The 22829-nt window shown below is 42.5% G+C and overlaps 1 protein-coding gene across 1 annotated transcript; it reads right to left on the reverse strand.

Annotated features, from left to right (window-relative positions):
• Nucleotides 1-26: 26 nt before the first annotated feature.
• Nucleotides 27-22688, reverse strand: LOC137600825 (uncharacterized). The gene is made up of 64 exons (XM_068322668.1): nt 22595-22688; nt 19479-19573; nt 18993-19011; nt 18839-18875; nt 18172-18294; nt 17837-18030; nt 17644-17747; nt 17022-17134; nt 16714-16911; nt 16515-16589; nt 16196-16440; nt 16002-16095; nt 15756-15899; nt 15476-15678; nt 15258-15367; nt 14964-15082; nt 14676-14858; nt 14559-14590; nt 14118-14215; nt 13927-13949; nt 13817-13838; nt 13706-13733; nt 13544-13622; nt 13303-13449; nt 13001-13212; nt 12780-12868; nt 12560-12678; nt 12276-12452; nt 12164-12195; nt 11974-12056; nt 11771-11793; nt 11653-11674; nt 11542-11569; nt 11371-11455; nt 10920-11278; nt 10736-10836; nt 10458-10576; nt 10222-10377; nt 9804-10018; nt 9568-9653; nt 8719-8843; nt 8521-8646; nt 8251-8441; nt 8080-8168; nt 7220-7347; nt 6982-7109; nt 6693-6810; nt 6275-6490; nt 6018-6188; nt 5775-5924; nt 5631-5695; nt 5156-5285; nt 4959-5041; nt 4749-4878; nt 4310-4500; nt 4110-4200; nt 3890-4019; nt 3633-3814; nt 3348-3506; nt 3126-3262; nt 2885-3027; nt 2704-2798; nt 1090-1333; nt 27-603 (listed from the first exon to the last, which is right to left on the reverse strand). Exons 2-64 carry the CDS (start codon nt 19528-19530, stop codon nt 527-529), a joined length of 7647 nt encoding a protein of 2548 aa, XP_068178769.1. The 5' UTR covers nt 19531-19573; nt 22595-22688; the 3' UTR covers nt 27-526.
• Nucleotides 22689-22829: the final 141 nt, after the last annotated feature.

Here is a 22829-nt window from a genome sequence, read left to right on the forward strand (position 1 = left end):
TGAATAAACTGTGACCATGCAAGTGATGATTTCTGATAATTCACTTTTATTTAATATTGTTTTTTATTGTCTATTTTCCTCACATCTTTTCACGTTTTTTTTAAAGTTTTTTTTTTTTTTTTTGGTAAAAAGTACCTGAAAAAAAGTGCTTTTTCAAAAATGTTTTTCAAAAACAAGAACATTCATCAACAGCAGAAACTCACCTTCATTTTGACAGTAAATCATCATCTCAATGATTAATTTAAAATGATTAAAATTTAAAATAGCAATCTAACACGTTTGTTTGAAAATGCACCAGAGCATACATAAATGCTATTAAAGTGTTAATCAAAATCCAATCAGCATAATCACAAATACATTACAATTACATTGTAATTTGACATTAAATATTTAGTTACAGTTTAGCTTACAACATATGGATTTATTGTCACCAGTGATTTGATAAACCCTGAATGTCTACATCCTGACAGGATTTCGTCCCATTATCGAAAATAAATTTATTGCATTTATCAGCTGATGTGTTTCTTCAAGTCAGAAAGAGTTGAAACGTGATGAGCAGTGCGAGTATGGTGAAGCCAGGATGGATGTGGACGCTGTCGCAGCCTGAAACAGACACAAACACTCACGTCAGACGTCGCAAATTGTTCCAGAATTGCGTGTTGAATTATACGATCGATTAAAACCGATCTGATTTTGCTGTATTTGCTCCTTACCATAAAGAACTAGCTAGCCGTAAATCCTAATTCTTGCTGCTTGTATTCAAGTTAATTTAAAAAACAAAATCTGTTTGTGGCACTTTTTTTCTTGTTTTATTGTGTTTTTAATCTTAGTTGGGGGGTTTTTCCTTTAAAAAAAAAATCACCACCCTCCAAATATTTTGCAACTGGGGGCATTTCTGCTTCTACCACCCTAATGAAAAGCTTTACAATCAGGTGTCCATTGAAATTTGAGTGTTTTACGGTCTTTGTGATTGTGGTTATCTGAATTTATTTGTGCTGGATTAACAGCACTGGATTAAAAAAAAATGTTGAGCTAACCTGAAAAATCTTCTTTATGCTAAATAAATACTTTTGCATTTCCCGTACTCACCACTAGGGGTTGTGCTTCCTGTTGACATTGTTGCCACGGTCGTCCCAGTCGTCACCGGTGGCGTGGCGGTGGTGGGGGCCGTCGTTGGGTCACTCCGGCCTCCTTGGAGACCGATTCCAAGCGTGTTGAGTTGCGACTGTAACTGCCTCCCGATCCATTCGTTTATCACTGGATGGTTTTGATAAAGGATCAGATCTCGCACGTTGTCACCAAGAAGAGCTGCGACTTCTCCAACCGACAAGGTCTGGAGACAAACAGGAAGAGGAAACATCAGACATCAGTGTAAAAGATTTGTTCTTGATGGGTCGTTTTGATGACGCCTTGCATATCCCCAGTATACAGTGGTTCCTCTACTTACAAACGTCTCGTCATATGAAATTTTCAAGTTACGAAATGCCTCAACAAGAAAATATTGCCTCTAGTTACGAAAGAAATTTTGAGTTACGAAAGGTAAAAATACAGTATGGACTGATACTCGCAGCTGCCAAAGGTTCCTGAACACAACATTCTTATAGCTGCTCTGCCATTGGCTCTTACCTAGCCTCCTGGCATCCCATTGGCTCGGAGGGACCCCTGTGTGGAGCTAGATAGGTGTCTATACAGCGTCCTCGTCATTCGGCCCTCGACCCGTGAGGTGTTCTGATAGTTTTACATAAATATATTAACTTTTAGAGTATTCACTATGGACCCCAAGAAAGTGACGGAGAAAAGAGGAAAAGAAAAGACGAAGAAAATAGTTTTTTGTCCGTACAAACAAAGCAAGAGATGATAGAAAAGCGTGAAAAAGGGTTGATCTCACCAAAGAATATGGCCATAATGCACCTACAATCACCACATTATTAAAACAAAAGGAAGTTTAAGGAGTTTAAGGCGTCGCGTGGGTTGTTGGAGAAGTTCAGAAGGAGGACTGGAATTCACTCTGTTGTTCATGGTGGGGCAAGAGGGCATGAACCAAAGAGGGCAAAAAACAATGAGGACAGCAGTTAAAGGGTAAATGACCATCATTATTATTCTTTACTCTATTCCTTGTTTTTACGTTATGCACAACTCTCATTTATTGTGTAATAATCTAATCGTAACATGTATTTGTTACATGTTTTGATGCATTTTTATGCTTTATAAAACATTTATGTCTGAATTTTGGGGGGCTTGGAACGGATTAGGGCATTTGCATGGAAAACGCGTCTCTACTTACGAAATTTTCTACTTACATTTCTTCCAGAACCAGTTAATTTCGTAAGTAGAGGTACCACTGTATTTCCTTTCCCACCCAACAGGTCAAGGCGGATGACCGGCCTCTAGAGTCTGGGTCCTGCCCGGGGGTTTCTTCCTCAATGAGTTTTTCCCCGCCGCTGTCGCTTATCCTCGCTCTGGAGGGTTCTGTTGGGTTTCTCTGTTAAAGTGCTTCGTAATGTCTGATGATGTGATTAAGCGCTATACAAATAAAGGTTGATTGATTGATGTACACTTTAGAAGGTACAGTCTTGTTCATATTGGACTGTTTCTAGTTACGATGCCCTCTTAGCACCAAGAGTTACGTCACATCAAGACTGTTCAAATATAACAAATCCACAATTACACACTACCAAACAGACACACAAATACACCACTGACCAGTAAAATGCTGTCGTTCACTCTGGTTAAGGTTTCCCCGTCCATGTTGACGTCAGAAGCAAGCAACTGTCTGACAAAAGCATCATCTGCGCCGCCTGCATCGACACAAAAGCAACAGACGTTTGTCTTCAGACAAAGTTTTTCTCAATGCAATACGACTGTAATGTGTGTATTTGTGTACCGATGTAAGGTTGGAGCTGCTGGTAGACGGAACTAGAGATCATTTCAGTTCTGGCGTTTGAGGCAAACGCGGTTCTGGCAATGTTGAACAGAACGACGATTTTTTCGTAAGAGCAGCTGGAGACGTTGAGGACGGCAGCGTCTCTGCAGGACAAACAAGGAAGATCTTTACCACAGAAACGTTCCCTTTAACCGAGCATTGTTATGATTTCATTACACACACACACATTCGGGCCTCTTACCTGAGGCTTTGTGGGGAAATTCTCTCCAACACCTCCACGTCCAGAGAGCAGAGGTTGATTCCTCTGATGGCGGTGAGCTCAGCGCCTCCCAGTTCGTTCCCGTCGTTTCTCAGATACTTTGAGATGATGGCTCGAGCCTGGGCGCAAAGAACACACATATTTCATGAGAACACACACGTGTAAACAGAAGCTCGATGAACATTTGCTTATTTGTTGTCTGACCAGAGACTGATTCCAAGGCCCGTCCTCTGGTCGGAACAAAGCGGCGAGCGTGTCGACCCGGGTGATGTTCCACAACTCCACGTCGATTTCAGAGGCTTGACGGGACGTCAAGCTCAAGAGCTGAACCTGATCTTCTGGGATGGAGCCGTTGGGGTAAGCCTGCGTGACAATCAGACAAAACTCACTTTGACTTGAATTCGGTCTGTTTAGTTCCTAGTTACTTTAAAGGTAATCAATTTTTTTTTTTTTTCTAATAAAACGAGGTTTCCGGCTCCTGTCGCCTACCTCTCTCAGCCTGACGAGGATGACTTCCTGGTATTCTGGCTCGTCCACCTTCTCCGTCAGGGCAGCCAGGTTGTTTCTGACCGTGGTGGCACTGAGGCAACTCCTGAACTGGTTAATGTTGTAGTCAAATGGGAATGCTTCGTTGCTGATGGTCACCGCAGTGATATTCCCCACGGTGCACCCTACCAATCACCAAAACCAGACTTAAAATGATGCGTGAATGAAGAATAAAGGTAGCAGAGTGGCGATCTACTCACCTGTAGATCGCTTTGAGATGGTTTGAAGGGACCTTCTTATTTCTTCCTTTACCCTCACCCTCCTTTGTCTGTCTACTCCAATGTTCACAAGATAGTCCAGGAAGAACATCAGGAAGCTCCGCTTTGTTTCCTTGATTGCATAAATAAAAAAAAATGAAACAAGAAGTTGTGTTTCTTCTGCAAATTTCCTGTTGAAGGCATTGATGGATGCGATGCTTACCGTGTCAAAGTATCCATAGAAGGTTGAATTCAGATACAGAGGCAGGATCCCCAGGTCCCTCAGCGTCTCTTCAGTCCAATTTGATGGATTTCTGACAATCAAAATAAGAATTCAAATCAAAATCGATCCGATTCTGACAAGGAAGGAGGCTTTGCCATTTTAAAAATGACATTTTATCCATTGCTTCTGCACAAACATACCCGAATTGTGTATTCCCGCTCTGCAGCTGAGCAAAAACTGCAACCACTTGAGCATCGTCGAGTTCCGGGCAGTTTCTGACTATTTCCAAAATGATGGGGTCAGAGTTCTGGATGTAGCTGCTGTTTAGCGTGCAGGCCATGTTCCCCAGCACCATTATGTCATCTGCAGTCAAACTGGTGCTTGTTATGCCCTTAAAAATAAAATGAGTGAGATTTAAATCCACAAATTTGACTTGGGCATGTGGGGAAATGGTCTTGGATGCAAATTTAATCCAAAGGAATAAATGTTTTAATCTTTTTTAGGTGTTCTTGTTGGTGAAGTTTGGTGTCTTTATTTAAAAATGTTCAGACCTGGAGTAATTTTACCCTTCTGGAAGCATGTAGGAAATCTCCACATAGGATGCTTAAAGTTATTCAATAAAGCTTTAATTAAGCTCACCAGGCAGGTCCTGGCATTGCTGAGCAGTTCCGTCCATATGAATCTGAGGGTGGGGGAGACGATGAAGAAGTTTGCCGACCCCAGCTCTTGAAAATAGGATCTGCAGCTGCTTGGCGCCACCAAGGAGTACCTGAGTTCAAAAACACCAACAGAAGGTTAACTAATGTGAGACCTCTCATGAACTAACAGTTAAACACGCCATCAACTCACTCGTAGTACAGCAGCAAATCCGGAGGATATGAGGTGAAGCTGGTGGCGTCGGGTTGTCTGATGTGGTTGTACATGCAGGTCAGCTGTTGGAGAAAGCCGCAAAACATTTAGACAGTGTAATATGACCACACACACACACACACACACACACACACACACACACACACACACACACACACACACACACACACACACACCTGTGTCTCCACCAGCATGACCTTTCTCTCGCCTTCCCTCCGGGAGGCTTGCACCAATCCCCTGATCAGCTCCGGGTCGCTGTTCCTCACGCCGGTACAAGTGAACCCTTGCAGCACGAAGGACGACAAACTACACACACAAACACACATTGTAAGGACTGGTATGGTTTTACTTTCCTCTTTTATTTTGAAAGTCGATCCGACTTCCTTCCCCTGATTGGTGTCACCTGTGTCTCATTATCCTGTTAGCTCTGCCTCCATTCATCTAGAGGTGTCCTAGACGTGAATAGGGTTTTGGATAACCGGAATATTGACTATATCAGGACCAGCTGTAATTCTCCTACAGGTCAGTGAATGGAGTTTTCCACCTCCAGACTAAACCCTTGGTTTATTTGAAATCCTATCAAATGAATCTCTAATAGATACTCAGATATTTTAGATATTTTGTGTGAACTCTTCCTTCTCTAAAACTCACTTGTTCACACCTCCCACCACATTGATTGCGAACGGCGTCACCATCAAGTCAAAGATGACCTCTGCCTGTAAAAAAACAGAGGAATTATTGTCCATTCTGTGCGTTCAGAAGAAAGCGATGTGTTTCAGCGTCCGGTCCACAAACCTGCCGTCGGTTCCACTGCTGTTGGTTGATCTGGATGATGATGTCGCTGTTGTTGGAGAAGGACAGCAGCAGAACTCGAGGGATCTCCGAGGCCACCTCAGCAGGAACGTTCCCTATAATGTTGTCACTGTTGGCGTTCACTGATATGATCTATGGGAGGCGAGATGGAATTCGATTGTGTTCAATCTTCACTTGGATTAAAAGAATTATCTCTAAACTATCTTGAACTTTTCAAGTTTTTACCTGTTGGACGAAGAGCCGCCGGGTGATCCGTGGCGATCTCCTCAGGTTCGCCACAAATGAAGGATCTCTGGATGCAGCAATGACCTGGGAGCCATTTATTCCTCTGATCATTGACGACTGTATCCCCGCGACAAGAGAGCCCAGCCTCACCAGCGACGCTGAGCTATTGGTCTGGTGGGATGGATGAAGATGGCAGCTTTAACGCGGCTGAGCATCTCAAGGAAAAGAATGATTCTGATAACTCGTGCGGAGAGTACCTGTATCAACCCTGCAGAGATCAGAACCCGGACGATGGCGTTGACCTGACCTTGGTTCCAGTTGGTCACGTTGCTGAGAACACCAACTGTCCCGGCTAAGTCCTGAGGGTCAATGTTCTCCAGTTGCCCGGTGGAGATACCAGAACTTTCTGTGCCGAGGGCCTCGATGGCAGAGGCATCAATGGTCTCAAAGTTACCCGCCAAAGCTGCAGAAATCTGCAGAGAAGAAAGACTTTTAAATGACATGAAACAAGCAGCGTTTGCAAAAATAATTTACTCTAACTAGAGGAATTTAATCAAAACACAGGATTAAAGAGGATAAAACTCATTGAAATGACTTCTTCAGGCTAAATCTTCTTCAGAAATACCATTCATAGCTTTATTAAATCATGCATGAGTGTTTCTGTGTAAACCACACCTGTGGGTCCAGGTCTGTGCAGACCATCATGAGGTCGCTCAAAACAGTCATAGTTTGACTTGCGGTCAGTTGGGTGAAGGCCGGACCGGGAGCGACGCACCGGCATAAGGTTGGAATACTGGAGAGAGCAAGAGAGGAGAGTCACGATGACGTGATTCGTCACATTCTAAGAGATTGTCGAGTTTTAAGCTACAGTCCCGTCAGAACCACGTTTGGAGGCTTTAAAATCCTTCATTTCTAGACTTCCTGTTCACTTAAAATGTACTTTTTCGTGGGTTTTAGAACTCACTTTAAGGGATTGAAGTTGCTGTCCTGCCTATAAATTAGCTCCGTGTAGAAGTTGGTGAGGTTGACGGGTAAGACCGAGTGGTTGAGGAGCGCAATGTTCTCACGATTCACTGCAAACACCTGGATGACCTGCAGGGGAGGAGGACGAGGGAGCACATGGGAAAATTAGTCCATCTTTATCTTTTACACCAAAAATTGGTGAGTTCATTTTGGTGAATTCCTATAGTTAGACTTATTACATCTGTAGATCCAAACATCTGGAGATCCTCCAGGGTGAGGAAGGCCATGAAGGGGCCGATGTACTCCGCAAACCAGGCTGTGGAATTCAGCTCCGGGTTGTTGGGGTCGTAACACCTGGGCACGCCGTCTGAAAAGACGGACGAGTAACGTTAACGTTAACGTCAACGGGGAGGATTTTACCGAAGGAGGCTAGGGGGATAGAAAGACGGAACTTGTCTGGAGGTGAAATGTACGATTGTTAGCGTTTGCTACCACTGCACATGCTAACAATAGCAAAGGCTGAGGTCTTAGTTGTGATACTAGAAAAGAAACACAAAAAATTTAGTTTTCATAACTAGAAATATTATTGGAGGGTTGTGTGTTTTTTTTTATCTTAAATTTTTGGTAATATTTTTAGCATGGCGCATTAGCGGTAACTACCATGGCTAACACTTTTTATTTTTTGATAGTTATCATTCACTCTTCAGTGTGCTATTAAAACACATTATTGTTGAGTTTGGTTGTTGCAGCCCTCTCTTACGGCTAGTAGCATGAATGCTAATGTTAGCAAATTTTAGCAAATTTGCTGAGAAATTCCTGAGTCAGGGTGGACGATAATGTCCGGTCATCAAATTAAGGGATTCTAGCATTTTAAAAAGTCAATAAGATAATACAGGAGGTGATCCTCATTGATGACCATTTGTGGTTTAGTCAAGCTTCTATCTGGTTGCTGATTGGTTCCCTGAAACCAAAGCGACATATTGGTTAAAGAAAAGTTATTGTCCGGTGAAATTTGTTTGTAAAAGCCTCTTGAAGGCTTACGGATCTCTCCATTAAAACACTGCTACCACCCTCGGTCCATGCGATGTTGAAGACTAACCTGAGGTGAGGAATTCCCTGACGGTGTTGAACACATCCCGCCTCATGAAGTCTCCGGCTGTGTAGTTGAATTCACCAAGAGCTGAAACGCTGAAAAACCAAACCAAAACAAGCACAAATTACATTTTATGCATAAAAAAAGTCCACATTAGCACAGTGTTAGCATACGTACAAGTCCTGGAAGGCCGGGCAGGTGGGGTTGTACGTGTTTGTGCGGTCGATTAGACTCCTAGTGAGGAAGGGCAGGTAGTCTCGGAGGCGACGATTAAACCAGGCGTTAGCCTCTGACCTGTTGGGACTTCTGAGAGCGACCGGCCAAACGCAAGGCAGCGTGGGCCGCCGCACCGCCTCTGGGAGGGACTCCTGTAGAAAATACACACTCGTTAATGTTCATTTATCATCGGTATGTTTGACTTTTCTGGTGTGGGCGTGCGTGACATACAGTCTCCAGGAATATGGGCGTGTTGTTGTAGTGGTCGTAGATCGTACAGAGCAGTGCATCGTTGTCGACGGCACCAGGGAGACTGAGGAACCGCCTGAGATCCGATGGAGGCATGGAGTTCAACACCTGAAGGAGTGTCAGACAAAGTGAGTCCTCTTCCTCCTCCCTCAAACTCTGATTTTACTCTTGAACACAAACCTCTTGTAATTTGCCGGGGGGTATGACGGACAAGAAGGAGGTCAGGTTGGGGAACTGGAACCCCTGGAATCTGTTCCTTAAGAAAACGTAGAAGCTCTGTCTGCCGTCGAAGCAGCGAAGACTCTCTTTGTGATCGACAAAGAATGTAAGCAAGATTGATCAGATCAGAGTTTCCCTTGGGTTTAGTTTGAATGGGGTAACTCAAATGTTATGCACTTGTAAAATACCTTAAAAAGGGACAATTACTGGACAATTAATGTTTAAAAATGAATACCCCTCTAGACTTCAGTTTACAATGAAACAAACAATACCACTACAGGTATAACCAAACTGTTCAACGTTGGATACCTCCTTTGGCAAAATCCAGAAAATTTTTAATTCCTCAGGATGTAAATGGTGAAGTCATTTTGCCGAGAGATTTAAAAACTGACAACCGAAAACACACAGCTATTAAAACACTAGTCTTTGATTCTAAATGGCTTTCGTGTCATGCAGTTGAAGACAGAAAATATTTACAGCCATCTTTAGGAGTACAGGTAGTACTCAACATACGAACATTCAACTTACGAACATTCGGAGATATGAACGAACACGCTTCACCATATCTGACTATCGTCCTGCAGTTCCACTTTCTGCCACAACCCCTGGTCAGTCTTAGGGAATAGTACTTTAGTATTTAGAGTAATAATGACATTTTATAGACCTCAAATGGCGATTATAGGTTGAAATTTAATAAATAATGACTTACAAATAATTAAACTTACGAACGACCTCTCGGAACCAGTTGTGTTTGTATGTTGAGGACTACCTGTATAACCAAAAAGTAAAATCTGTTTTCTTAAATCGTACCTCTGAGGGACAGAATGACGTGTCTGTGGATTTCTTGCTGACTGACTTCGCTGAGCGAAGAAATGGTTGAATTCAGGTGGGCGACACTGAAACAATCCCAACAAGGAAATCAATCGTGGTAGCTCCTCCGATGAGAATGCATTCACTGACATTTGTTCAGATCTCATTCAGGCGTCTTTAGAGCTCCATCTGATGCAGTAAAACGAACTATTTTTTGGTTAATTTCATCATCTTACCCTTCTTCCTGGATGATGCAGTTCCTTCCCTGCAGGATTCCGAAATACGGTCCCACATGGTCGGCCGACAGGTTGAACAGCAGGGGGGGCAGTCGTCGATTGATCCACGGCGTCAAAACGGAATCGCTGACAGAGGCGTTGGAGAGGTTTGCACGATCAAACACAACTTGCAGCAGAGCTGATGTTACTTCAGGGGGGAACATTTGCTGATGTCCCTGTAGAAAAAGATTAGAGGCAATATAAGAAAAAAAGCAACCATAAAGGTTTTAAACACAAACCAACAACAACAAAAAAATGATGGCAAGATTCTTAAATTATATGCTTCACATTCTAAAAGTGGATAAATATGTGCAGATTTAAGTATTTTCCTGATACTGAAGACAATTACTTACTTAATTTGTGTTCAATGCACACTCACCATGACAGCAGGAGATACGTCATCAAAGAAGGCTGCGAGCTGCTGGTTGGGGATGTGATCCGTCACCATGACAACCTGGTCAGCAGAGGTGAGCTGGCCGGGCGTGGCCGTCACCTCTGCCAGCTGTCTGGCCGTCAGCAGCGGTAAGGCCTCCAACTGCACACACACATAAACCATTAAAACGTACAGGAAGTAGAGACAAGAAATATAGACGGACGCGATGCGACGGGTCGTACCGGCATGAACTCGGGATAGACCATCAGCAGCTCATGGAAAGACGGGAAGATGGAGAAATTTCCCAAGTTCCTCTGCAGCCAATCGTCACTGTTGTTGGTGTTGGAGCTGCAGCTGGGGTCTAAAACACAAAAACACACGACGAATTCTATATCGATGAATTTAGCGTGCTAGATGGAGTACATTTATAAAGTGAGATAGGGGCTGTATCTCAAGAAAAAGACCCACAACCCAGCTTGGTTGCTGTGGTCCTCAAGGGAAGGTATCTCAAATAGCATACCTGAGGTGTTGTTGGTGAGGAAGACTCTCATGAAGTTCTTGTAGACGGATATCTGCGTGGAGAGTTCCATGCGTGGCTGTAGCTCGTTAAAGAGCCGCACACTGATTTGAGAGATGGCAACTTGCAGTTAAAACAATATCAATAGCAGGTTGTTCAAAAGGCGACGGTGAATGTTTGAGCTCACAAGCGCTGGTAGACGCTGCAGTTGAAGTCCTTCGTGGCAAGACATGACAGGAAGTCAGCACTAACGGCAGGCAAGAGTGGACGCAGGCTGGCTTCGAAAGTCAAACTCATGAAAGTTGGAACATTGTAGACGACCGTGCCAAAGACGTCCAGTCGGATTTCTCGGAAAACGTCTAAAATGATTGTCAGTGCTGGATCTCTGGGGTTTGGATTCTTGCTGGCAAAAAAAAACAGACCGTTTTTCAGCGTAATTCCGGCTTTGGAGAGGAAAAGCTTCCAAACGGGTCTTGTACTGCTGGGGTCAGAGGTGTGATCGCACGCCATAAACTCAGCCAGATCCATAGAACTCAGTTGTGTAATCTGTGTGATGAGAGAGTATTCTGATATCACATTACATTGTTTCACAAAACAGTCGAGGACAAGCACCGATTTAAGGTGTTTGGGTGTCTCACATTGGCACAGGCGAATTCTTTGACAGTAAAGTCACAAAGACTTCCCTTGACCAATTTGTGATGGAGGTAGAGGTCCAACGTTGTGCTGTAGTTTCAAAGTTAATAAGATCAAACATTAACTGACAAGACATTAAAACACCAAGTTTAAAAAAAAAAAATCATATATCCCACCTGTTTACCCCAGTGCAAATCTCTGTTTCTGTGTAGGAAAAATACAGTAATAAAAGTTTCCATTATGATAATGAACAGTCAAATAAAAAGTCATTTGAGAAGTGAACTTACCATTTATTATGGTGACATTACACTTAAAGGACAGAAAGATCAAAATGGTTAGGAGACCTCTTTAATAAACATTAGGGATATATTTAGGAAATCAAAGGTGGAAGTCAGAATTAATTACCTCTCCACTGTTTATGATGCATCCTGTAATAAAGGAACAGTAATTTGACAATAAATTTACAGTGTGACTCAGAAATCTCAATCACAATATTCAATCAGATGATAAAGCTGCATAAGCTGCTCTTAAATGCCCCTTAAATGTAATAATTACCTCTATAAATGACACACAAACATTTTTTAAGTGGTGTATTGCTTGCTTCTCACCTGGTGGGATGGACCAAGAGATGGATCTCAGGGCTAAGCCGATATTCAAAGACTGATACGGATTCATGTGTATTCTGTTGAATCTAGAAGAGCAAAGTAGGTTTAACATTACAATTTTATGCTTTAAAAATATTCATAAATGAACAATATAGAATTTCTGATAGATAGATATATATCTGAATGAACTTACAAGATTTTGAATGTTGAACAATTAAATGGGTTCTTTAAATACAAAGGCAAATTATTATTAGTAGATGTTGGAATATTATACAAAAAATAAAGAACAAATTTTCTCTTTTTACCATCACGAGCGCTTTAGAGAGGTAGGACAAGAAGCGGTCATATTTTATCTCATTAGAAGGTTCGGCCAGGTGGTCAAAAACCGCGTTAATGATGAACTCTCTGGTTGGCAAACCAGGAAAATCAAGCACCAGCAGATCAGCAAGCTGTCTCGCCGCCAGCATGACTAGAGCCTCCAGCTAAACGGCAAAGAGGGAACAAAATAAAGGTTGCTGGAAATGAAAAACACAAAAATGGTGAGCATTTTCTCAAAACGTCTTTTGGTTTTGCAGGAATTAAACCTTACAGGGTTGAAGGTTGGGTTGTAACGAAGAAGGTCTGACAGGAGCACCATGTCTGAAAATGGTCCCAGAGTCCTCAGGAGCCAATCGACGCTGCCATTGGTGATGACCAAACATTCTGGCCCTGGACCGAGTCGGGAAGACAAACAAAGACAACAACCTTTTACCTCTGGAGTCCTTACAAGATTAGAAATGCATCCATTCAATCAAAAGATGAAGCCGTACCGAAGTGGGACAAGTAAGGGTTGATGAAATCTCTGACGACCATATACCGCTGAAAAAACTCTGTAAAATGTGGGGAAAGGACCCGGAGTCTGGTGGACAAAGTGAAAAGGAAAAAGCACTGTTTTTCTTCACAGTCTCCAACTGCATTATAGAAAATCAAAATATCATAAGAAATAAATCAAGAGATATATTGATACTAAAGCAATGCCAGTTATATTTACATTTGCTGGTAGGAGGAACAGCTGATGTTCCTCCTGGCAACGCAGCGCAAAAACTTTCCTGACGCCGACGGTAGAAGCCTGCTCAGACGGACGGAGAACCATTTTGTGATGACGCTGCTGTTCCTCAGCTCTTCATCAGTCAGAGGAATCACTCTGAGTTTTCCAACCACACTCAAAACCTCCCGCGCTGATGGAATGACCGTAGTGTTTGGCTGCGGGTGGGAGAAATTAGAGATAAATAAGATAGATTTTTTTTTTTTTTCAAGATTTGTTGAGGTTGTGAATGATTATGATTAGCTAACCATGCTAGCCAAGATGTCCAAAGCTGGGTCCAAGACCATGGACAGTTTACTCAGCAGTATATTCCACAGGATGAGGCTGTGGCTACTGTTTCCAGTCAGATTACACTTCAGGAGAGACACCAGCTGATTGGCTGTGAAGTTCATGAGCTGGAAGAGAGAGACAGCAATTACACAACACTTTGCCAAACAGGCAGCTTGGGGCGCGGAGACCAGACACGTTCACTTTAAAGGTGATGTTTACCTTTGCACATGCGTATGTCTCCAAGGTAAAACTACAAGAAACATTGCCGTGCATGTTCAAGGAAGATTCCAGGGCAGTGCTGCAAATGCATTTAAAGCATGTTAGCCTGAAGGTTAATGACGTTCAAGCGGCTTTGCGTTTAAATCACAACAAATCGGATACCTGTTAACGTGTCTGCAGGTGAGAGTACCTGCCAGAAAGTAGAGAAAGGATTTCAGACCGACTGAAATGAAGGTGATCTTTACTAAAATGGTTAAATAAAGACGGACTTACTGTTGAACTGGATTACAGGGCACTGAGAACAATAAGGTTTGTGTGATGTTAGAAGAATGTAAAATATTTTTAACTTGAAATATGAGGAAGAAAAATGAAAGGAAACTCACCGAGATGTTATCTGACAAACACTCTGTGAAAACACATGGAAACAAATATTCAGTCATCTACTCTAGTACGATTGAAGACTCCAAAGCCTTCCATTTACATTAATATGCAAACCTCCCCAGTGAATATTCATTCTTTGGACTCAGGTGTGTATTTTCCTGTGTGTGTGTATCTGTATGAGTAAGAGACTGACCCTGTGGCGTGTTGCCAACCAGGTTATCGAGTGCAGACAAGAAGTCAGGTTGAATCCCAAAGGACAGAGACGGCGTGGCTTTGTACAATCTGCTAATACTAACACATGAGAGAGGAAAGAAATCTCTTAAAACGTTTATGCATTCGTGTTTTTTCAGACTTCATATCCCAGCTTCCAGATCTGCATTTAGAATCAATCTTGTTTAGATACAATAATCATCAATAAGTCTCTGTTTCCAGGCAGAATCTTCCATCGACTTTTCGTCTTATCCCACTTTGGAAGATCAGTTTTGGGTTCTTGTAATATTTTCCTTCTTTAGTAATTGATTTATATAGATAGATAAATCAATAAATAGACAATCTAAACTGAAGATTAAGATGTTATCAAGTCCTTAATGCATTTGACAAGAGAAAGGTTAATAAGTTAAAAAGCCATGCTTACATTTGCTGGTAGTCACGGCAGGTTAAAGTGGTCTGTAAATTGGAATATTTTACAATTAATCATCCACAAGCGATAAACATTTTCTTGCCATGTTCAAAGTTACAATCATATATAAACCGTTGTGTGTTGGGATGTATAAGCCAAAATACGCAGGAAAAACACAAGACGTCTCTCATCAACGGACTCCAAGTAGTAGTCAAGCATGCCGTCAATGAGGACGGCCTTCTCAGGCGGGGTAAGAAGAGACGTTAGCAGCAACTCTGTCGTCATGTCTATCGTCAAGATGGGAAGTACTTCCAGCTGGACGGGAGACAAAAGAGGACAAAAGGTGTCAAATAAAATAAAAACTTCAAGTAGAGTAACTACAGAGGAAGTATTTCGGCCTGTTGGGTTTTCCGGACTCACTCCAGAGAAGTTTGGGTTGAGAGAGTAGAAGTCATTCACTCGAGCAAATCTGGCGAAGTAACCGAAGTTCTTCATCAGCCATTCTGTGCTGTTCCTGGCTGAGGAGACGCACTGTGGGTCTGGAACATACATAAAAAGTTAACGCAAAACACAAAGGTTTAAGTTCTGTTCATATATAAGGTACCTGAAATGTAATATTTCACATAAAAACCTGAAATACCACCCCCAGACATTTTATAAAACAAAAATGGCTTCATGGAATGTGGCTTTGTCTGTTTCCTGTAGTTTACTCACCGCCTGTGTTATGATGCCTCAAGAAGTTATAGATGAAGAACTGATAGATGTCTGACCCAGTTCTCCAATTCGAACCCATTGAGGTAAAATGAGAGCTGAGCTCTGCCACACTGCAAATAAAGACAAAGACCAAAGACCAAAATGACGTTCAGATCCAGAAAATTTCTCAAATTCACCGCGCCGTACGATGGGACACCGTCTCAAGCTTGTGGACTCACATGGTTTGGAAAACCGGACAGGAGAAGTTCTTGGAGCTGAGGCAGCGGAGAAGGTGTTTAGGGACGTCAGGGAGGAAGGGCTTCAGTTTGACCCGAAACCAGAGCCTGATGAAATCTGGGTCGTTCAGGTTATCCTGAGTCAGAGACGGAGACTCGTCAACGTGGAAGATCTCCTGCAGGTCGAGCGCCAGCTCGGTGAAATTCTGCGAGGGGAGAGGAGAAGGCAAGTATAAGTACAATTACTAACGAGACAGAGGAATCGACTAGTTGGTGGACCCACCGCCTTGGACAAATCTTCAATCAGAGCGTTGAGGCGTTCTGTCAGCTCTACGATTAGCCTCATGACGGTCGCCTCGGATAACGTCAGGTTGGTCCTGGCAGCGCATTGCAAAATGTGGGCCACATCCATCACAGCATCAGTTAGCTGGAAGTGAGGAAAAAGTTAATGCCCAAAGGGAAAAAGAAGGACGAGAGTCACTTGAGCTGGTTCCATCTCCGTCCAAACTGGATCTAGGTACAGCCTCACCCCACACGGAGCTTTGTCCAAAGTGATGCTGCAAGCATCCTCGATTTCAGAGAATTCACCATGGTCCCCAGGCTCCACGCCGCGGTCCAGATAGCTTCACGCAAACACAACACAAGCGTACGAGGTGTTATGGCACCACGTCTTTCAACACAGACGCAAGTATTTTGACGTGGAATTGACTGATGGTGACATACAACACTTGGTGGAAGAGGAACTTAGTGTATTGATTCATCACGGCCTCCTCATCCTTCAAGAACCTCCGTAAAAGCGGCGCCACGATCTGCAAGTACCACTCCTCCACGTCTGCGTACTGGAACCCATAGGTTATTGGAGTTGGAGCAGGCGTGAGTTTGTGCCGATAATTCTCCGCCAGCTCAGCCAGGGTGAAGTTGAGGAGGAACTGGGCCAGAGCAGTTCTGGTTACCTTGGACTCCGTCCTCTGGAGAAACACAACAGGTCAGGTCTCGTTTAGCAGACCATGCACGGACACCTGAATGTCCCCAGAGCTCATACCTCATGGGCGAAGGCGACAAATTGATGAGCAAGTCTGGCAGCAGGTTTGAACGCCATCATGAACCCATTTACAGCCTGCAAATGTGACCAGGTGGATTAGGGAGGTCTAGGTTTAGGTGGTTGGCCACCACAGCTAACTCTAGCTCGCCATCTGAAAGACTCTTGAATAGTAAAGTAAATCAGCTGAACATTACAGTACCTGTGCAAGGGATGGTGGGCGGTATGGGTTTGGTGGTATTATTTCAAGGGGGACAGGGGAAGTAGTGGGGTGATGGCCAGAGTCGTTGGTCATCGTGTTGAAGACCAAGGCCAAGGTACCGTTGTCTAACTTTGCGACCTCAGGCGTCAACATCAGCTCCGCCTTCTGCCTTTGGGACAGCAGGTTAAGAACTTCCAACTGAAGAAGAAAAGAGTCGTCAAAGGCTTGAACGAAGCAGAGGATCATCTCCACGCTGAGGCGGAGGTTCTAAATCAGGTCAGTCGAGGAGAAATCGGAACAGAACTCACTCCGCTGAACCACAGGTTGACTTTGGAAAAGTCTTGGATTCGTGCAAAAGCCCTGAAGGCACCGAAGTTCCTCAACAACCACTGGGCATTGTTCTCATTCCACGCCACACAACCTACCAGAAAGTACACAAAATAACAATGACCTTGGATTTTGGCAAATCTTCATAACAAACTGGCTTAAGATGAATTAAAACATTTTTATGAAGAAGCCTCTAGGGTGAAAGTTAAAACATCTTCAAGAAACTCTCTTAAAGTCCAGTTGATTGATTTAAACAGCTTTGGACTTTTTCTCCTGAGTTGTGAGGACTGAGATCTTAATTCTCTCAATTTCATTTCTTAATTTCATTCTCTCCATTGTCTTTTTGAGACTCAGCATTGATGAAAGTTGATCCAGATAGATAGACAGACAGATGGACAAACAGATAGATAGATAGATAGATAGATAGATAGATAGATAGATAGATAGATAGATAGATAGATAGATAGATAGATAGATAGATAGATAGATAGGTAGGTAGGTAGGTAGGTAGGTAGGTAGGTAGGTAGGCACACAAGAGTTCTTCGAACGTCTGTGGAATGTTGGAATGTCCCATGTGCCTGAGGTATTAGCTAAATTCTTTACCTGCTACTCTTTCTCCAGACAAGAAGGGGTAGATGAAGAAATTATAGATCCACTGTCTCCTGGCTTCATTCATCTCACTGTAATGGTCACTGAGCTCCTTCACCCTGTGGGAGTGGGAGTGGGGTGAGATAGAGGGGTGAGACGTTGGTGTGAGGTGACAGAAAGATGCGGGGCTGTGGCGACTGGGACCTACACCATCTGATAGGTGGAGCAGCTGAAGTTCTTGGTGCTGAGGCAGGACAGAAACTTTCTGGTGATGGATTTCAGCAAGGGTTTGATCTTGACGTGGAGCCACATCTCCACCACAGCCTCATTCTGGTAGGGGTCACTACTGAGCTGCAGCCCTCCCTCAAGGGTTAGAATTGGTATGCCCCTCATGCTGGACCTCTAATGATGGATAATGGTGGGGATGAGCGAGCGGCGTAGAGAAGAAAGCACACAAATACGTGATGTCACCACAAAAGAGTGAAAGCAAACAGCGCGACAGCACCAACTGGTTTGGCCAGAGTCTTCATAGCATTCCTGTACCATAAAGGTAAAGATGTTCATCAGTCCTTCAAGAATTCCTTTCAGCTGCTGAACGTGGTCCGTCTCCGTGTCCACGGGTGGAAGTCCCACGCACCCCAGGAAGGCCGACACCGGTCCTGACCCCTTTAAAAAAAAAAATAAAAAGCTCAACCAGGAGGAAAATGTTCAGGACTTGGAAAGATTTTTACATTTGTCTCAGAGCTGGACTCCCTGGGAGGGGGGGGGGTTAAACTCGCTGCTTAATGATAATAATGATCGAAATAAGAATGATTTTTACTAGTTCTGATTGGAATTCTACTGATAGAAATTTTTTAAATTCCCCTTTTAGGTAGACTTGGCTGCCTTTTCATTTCTGTGATGTTCCGCACAGGCACACCTAAATTCCACCTTCTAATAATATCCGTACCAAACGCACCACATCCACACCAAACCCCCCTTAACTGCTCAAAGCGGGTTTATTGTTCATTGTCCAGAAAACAAGGAGAAATTCTCCTTACAGGACAATCAAAATCATGACATCGCGTTTCCACAGGGTGATTTAGGAGGGGTGAGTTCAATTCGCCTGTGTTAAGTTGTTATCTGCTGGATCTGAACAGTTTTTTGGCAGAAGTTTCTCTTCAGATTCAAGATTCATTATCTTAACAATCAAGTGGATGGACTCTCTCACCTGATGGCAGAGTTCTGTCGAAGCACAGCTTGCATTTCTGTCGATTTCCGTCATCGCGGAAGTGTTTGAAAAGAAAATACAAGTCATTTTGTTTGATGCAAAAAAAAAAAAAAGAATGAATCAGCAGCGTTGATAAACAACTTCCTGGTCTTACCTTTGTGCAACAGTTTCCCCTGTTGGGAAAAGACAATGGTTACTGTGATTTGACTCATGAGACATTTTATTAGGCTGTATTCAGCCTAATGATTAATTCAGTTAATTCATTTTCGACAAGATTAAATTGTGATCTTCATTCTTGCGGCTGTGTCGGATAAAATGGTATCTTTTCTGGTTGTTTTTTAATACATGCAAGATTTGGTTGAAAGTTGTTGCAAGGATTGGTTGAAAAAAGCATATTTTAAACAACTTTTTTTTAATTTTTTACCTATAGTTGGTAGTTGAGGCAAAAAAAGAAGAAAGAATCAACATGAGAAACCACAATAGTGATGAAAAATCCCTTAAAAGTTTCGAGGAAATTAACAATAAACTGAGGCCCTCCCACAGCAGAATGAACATCACATACAAAAACAATGTTGTATTGTTATTGATGAGTCATTGAAAACATGTTAAAGTTTGGCTTCCTCGGTGGATTTGTTCTTACCAGAACAGCTCCCCAGTAAGTAAACCAGCAGGAACAGGTTATGTGATCTCATGATCCGACGGGTCTCATGGGACGATGAGGGCGTTGTGATGAAACTGTTAAGGGAATCAGAGAATGCAGATGACCCAAGTTGTCCCAAATGAGAGACCTGATTTTTTTTTTTAACATAAAAAGATCTTTTATTGCCAATTTGCCATGATCTACAAAAAAATAGACGCCATTAAATTACTGACGTTGATTATTTATCATTATTTATTATTTATTCGGGCGAAGCCACACTTGTTTGAGGCTCTGTCGTGAAGTTTGGTGCCTCTGGCTTTGTGAGATCGATGAAATCTGGGAGTGGCAGTCGACATATTTTCATTGAGTGTTTGAAAAGACAACACAATGGACGCATGAGTTGAAAGAATGCTGAAAGTGTACACCGCTAAACTGCAAACAATGAGCACAAAATCACAGCCTGCTCCAGGGAAGTATGTTGTGTTGCATTTTACTGGTAAATTTATGAACAACAAATGTTATATTTCATAATGCTGGACCTCTAGCTTTATTTTTGAGTTGCAGCAATGATTCCAACGTCTTTAGGAATGTAGTTCATGAACTAGTATTTAATATACTGTAGTGACTCATAACCTCTAGACAAGCTTTAGGTTGTCAAAATCATTTTTTGTCAAATCACTTTCAATAAACAATTCATAAAGCAACCGGCAATCTAACTGCTCAACAATCCAAACAACAAACCAACTTGTCAACGATCCAACCAACTGGCTAACCGGTCACTCAGGGCGGCAGTAGCTCAGTCGGTAGAGCGGGTTGTCCAATGATCCAAGATCGGCGGTTCGATTCCCGCTCCCGACCATTCAGGAGTGTGAGCCGGTAGGAGGTGCCAGCTCACCTCCAGAGCTGTGTCAAGGTGCCCTTGAGCAAGGAATCGTCCCCTCTAACAGCTGCTCATTTGGGGCACTCCAAAGACGGGGCTGCCCGTCACTCGTCCTCCCTGTATTTACATGCCTACAGGCCCCTCCTGTGAGTGATTGGTTGTTTCAGGGGCCCGTACAAAAACATATAAATGCATGATTACTAACCACGAGTGGAAACGTAATAATGTCCCTATGGGGATCATTAAAGTGGTCTTCTTCTTCATCCAACCAACTGGCCAACTAGTCAACCGTAAAACCATCCAGCTAACTATTAAACCATCCAAGCAACCAGCTAACTAGTCAACAATCCAACCAACCAGCTAACTAGTCAACCATCCAACCAGCTAATTAGTCAACCATCCAACCAACCGGCTAACTAGTCAACCATCCAGCCAACCACCTAACCAGTCAACCATCCAACCAACTAACCAGTAAACCATCCAACGAACCAGCTAACCAGTCAACCAACTGGCTAACTAGTCAACCATCCAACCAACCAGCTAACTAGGCAACCAACCAGCTAACTAGTCGACCATCCAACTAACCAGTAAACCATCCAACTAACCGGCTAACTAGTCAACCGTCCACCTGACTTACAGACACTGATGTTGTGTCTGATGTGTATCATTAAATCTCATGCATTGTGATTTAATTATATGGATGAGTTGAGCTTAAGCTATAAATAATCTATAGAAAGAAAAACAAAAAAACAAAAAACGGATTATTTTATACAATCAGTAAACAATACATTTAAATAAATTCCTTTTAAGGAAACACCAACATATGCATGTGATTGGATTTGACTAACTAGAGTGAGCTCTTAATTTCCCTTTGGGGATTACTAAAGATTACAAAATTTAAAAAATAAAATAAAATGAATAAATAAATAAATTAATACTTTTCAAGGCTGTGGTTGATTGTTAGCTGGCGTAGCTACGAGTCGGGACTTGCACTTCTGTTGAGCGTAGGCGTAGTTTGACTTACATGTGCTAGACAGCTAACTAGCCAGTTTACTGACATAACTTTTTACACTTTTACCTTGCGAGAGAGCAGGTTGGTGACTGTCTAACATTAATGTGGATCAAGCTATTCATCGAGTTTGCATGTGTGTTTGATGGCGGGCAGCTAACCCAGCCTTGAAGCCTACACACAACAAAGAAACTATAAATACACACAATTGATTGCACTTCCAAGAACTTTGAAATCCTAATTAAATACTTGTCAAACTGCTCGAGAATTAGAGTTAGAGATCTCATAAAACAAATCCCTTCATCAATCAGGTTTGTTTAAAACCTTCCTGTTTCTGCATTTATGATGCCACCGTCCAATCAGAACCAGACATTTTCCATAAGGTTACTGAGAGTGACTTTGACTCTAATTTCACACGTTACTTATGTGGTCAGCTTTTACTATAAAAACATTCATTACTGCTGTTGTAATGTGTATAATGTTGTGAGTGATTACATTCTTTGTGTTGACAGCGTGACTCTGTGAACACACTCTCGTCCTTCTGAGCCTCAACGCAGCTCACGGCTTTGTTCTGGTTATTTTCATCCATTGAGTCAGAGCCATGCATTGCAACATCTATATTTGAGTGAGTCATTTGTTTAACTACTGGATCACTTTCTCTCCACTCATGTTTTTTTGTCAGCTCTTGCAGGTAAAATGTTTAAAAGGAGACACAGATTTATTTTATTTTCTCCTCTGATTTTAAATTTCCCTGCGACGTTTACTGTTTTGGTACATTTTACTTTTACTAAAATAAAGATCATAATACTTCTTTTTTTCTTCTTGAAAGATATTTTTTAGGTTTCATTTCTTTAACACATGTCATTATTCCCAGCCGCTTCCTAACACATGCAGACTTCAGCCACATTTAATGAGTCAGGGTTCATTATTCCCACAGCGGAGCTCCCTGAAGGACACGTTTCCACAGGCACACAATGACACACAATGACATGCACATACATAAATACATACAAACATACATACATACATGTAGACATACATATGTACCTATATAAATATATACATATACAAACACACCATGAATTCAAAAATGCCCTTTTCCTCTCACCTTATACTTCAATCTTAATATTAGAAAAATACAAATTCAAGCGATTCCTCATTGTAAAGAGCTTATCCAACATGTAAAATTACAAAAAGGAGAAAACAAATCTTAAATTGAACTCTCACCAAATCTTGTTCTGTAGCCAGAGTCTTGTGATGGTGTGAAATGCTGGCGTTTGACTCTCTCCTGACACCTGAGACAGGTACACTGGGTGCTGGAGGGCGTGTTGTCTTGTGTTGAAGAATACAGGTGATTATCGGTGACTCCCATGTGCTGCGCAGGCGGGGGGGGGGTGCCAGGACAGGGTTGGTCCTTCTGTAAGAGTGTAAGCATTGTCATACATGAAAATGACATGATACA

Source organism: Antennarius striatus, chromosome 8, assembly GCF_040054535.1.
Source record: "Antennarius striatus isolate MH-2024 chromosome 8, ASM4005453v1, whole genome shotgun sequence".
Classification (NCBI taxonomy): Eukaryota; Metazoa; Chordata; class Actinopteri; order Lophiiformes; family Antennariidae; genus Antennarius; species Antennarius striatus.

Bases quoted from the DNA above. Each gene is read 5' to 3' on its own strand.
- LOC137600825 (XM_068322668.1), bottom strand. From the start codon at position 19,530: ATGAGATCACATAACCTGTTCCTGCTGGTTTACTTACTGGGGAGCTGT. The intron at 12,453-12,559 runs GTAAGGTTTAAT...TTTGCCGTTTAG, and splicing joins ACAACCCAACCTTCAACCCT to CTGGAGGCTCTAGTCATGCT. The intron at 1,334-2,703 runs GTCAGTGGTGTA...GTTTGTCTCCAG, and splicing joins TGAACGACAGCATTTTACTG to ACCTTGTCGGTTGGAGAAGT.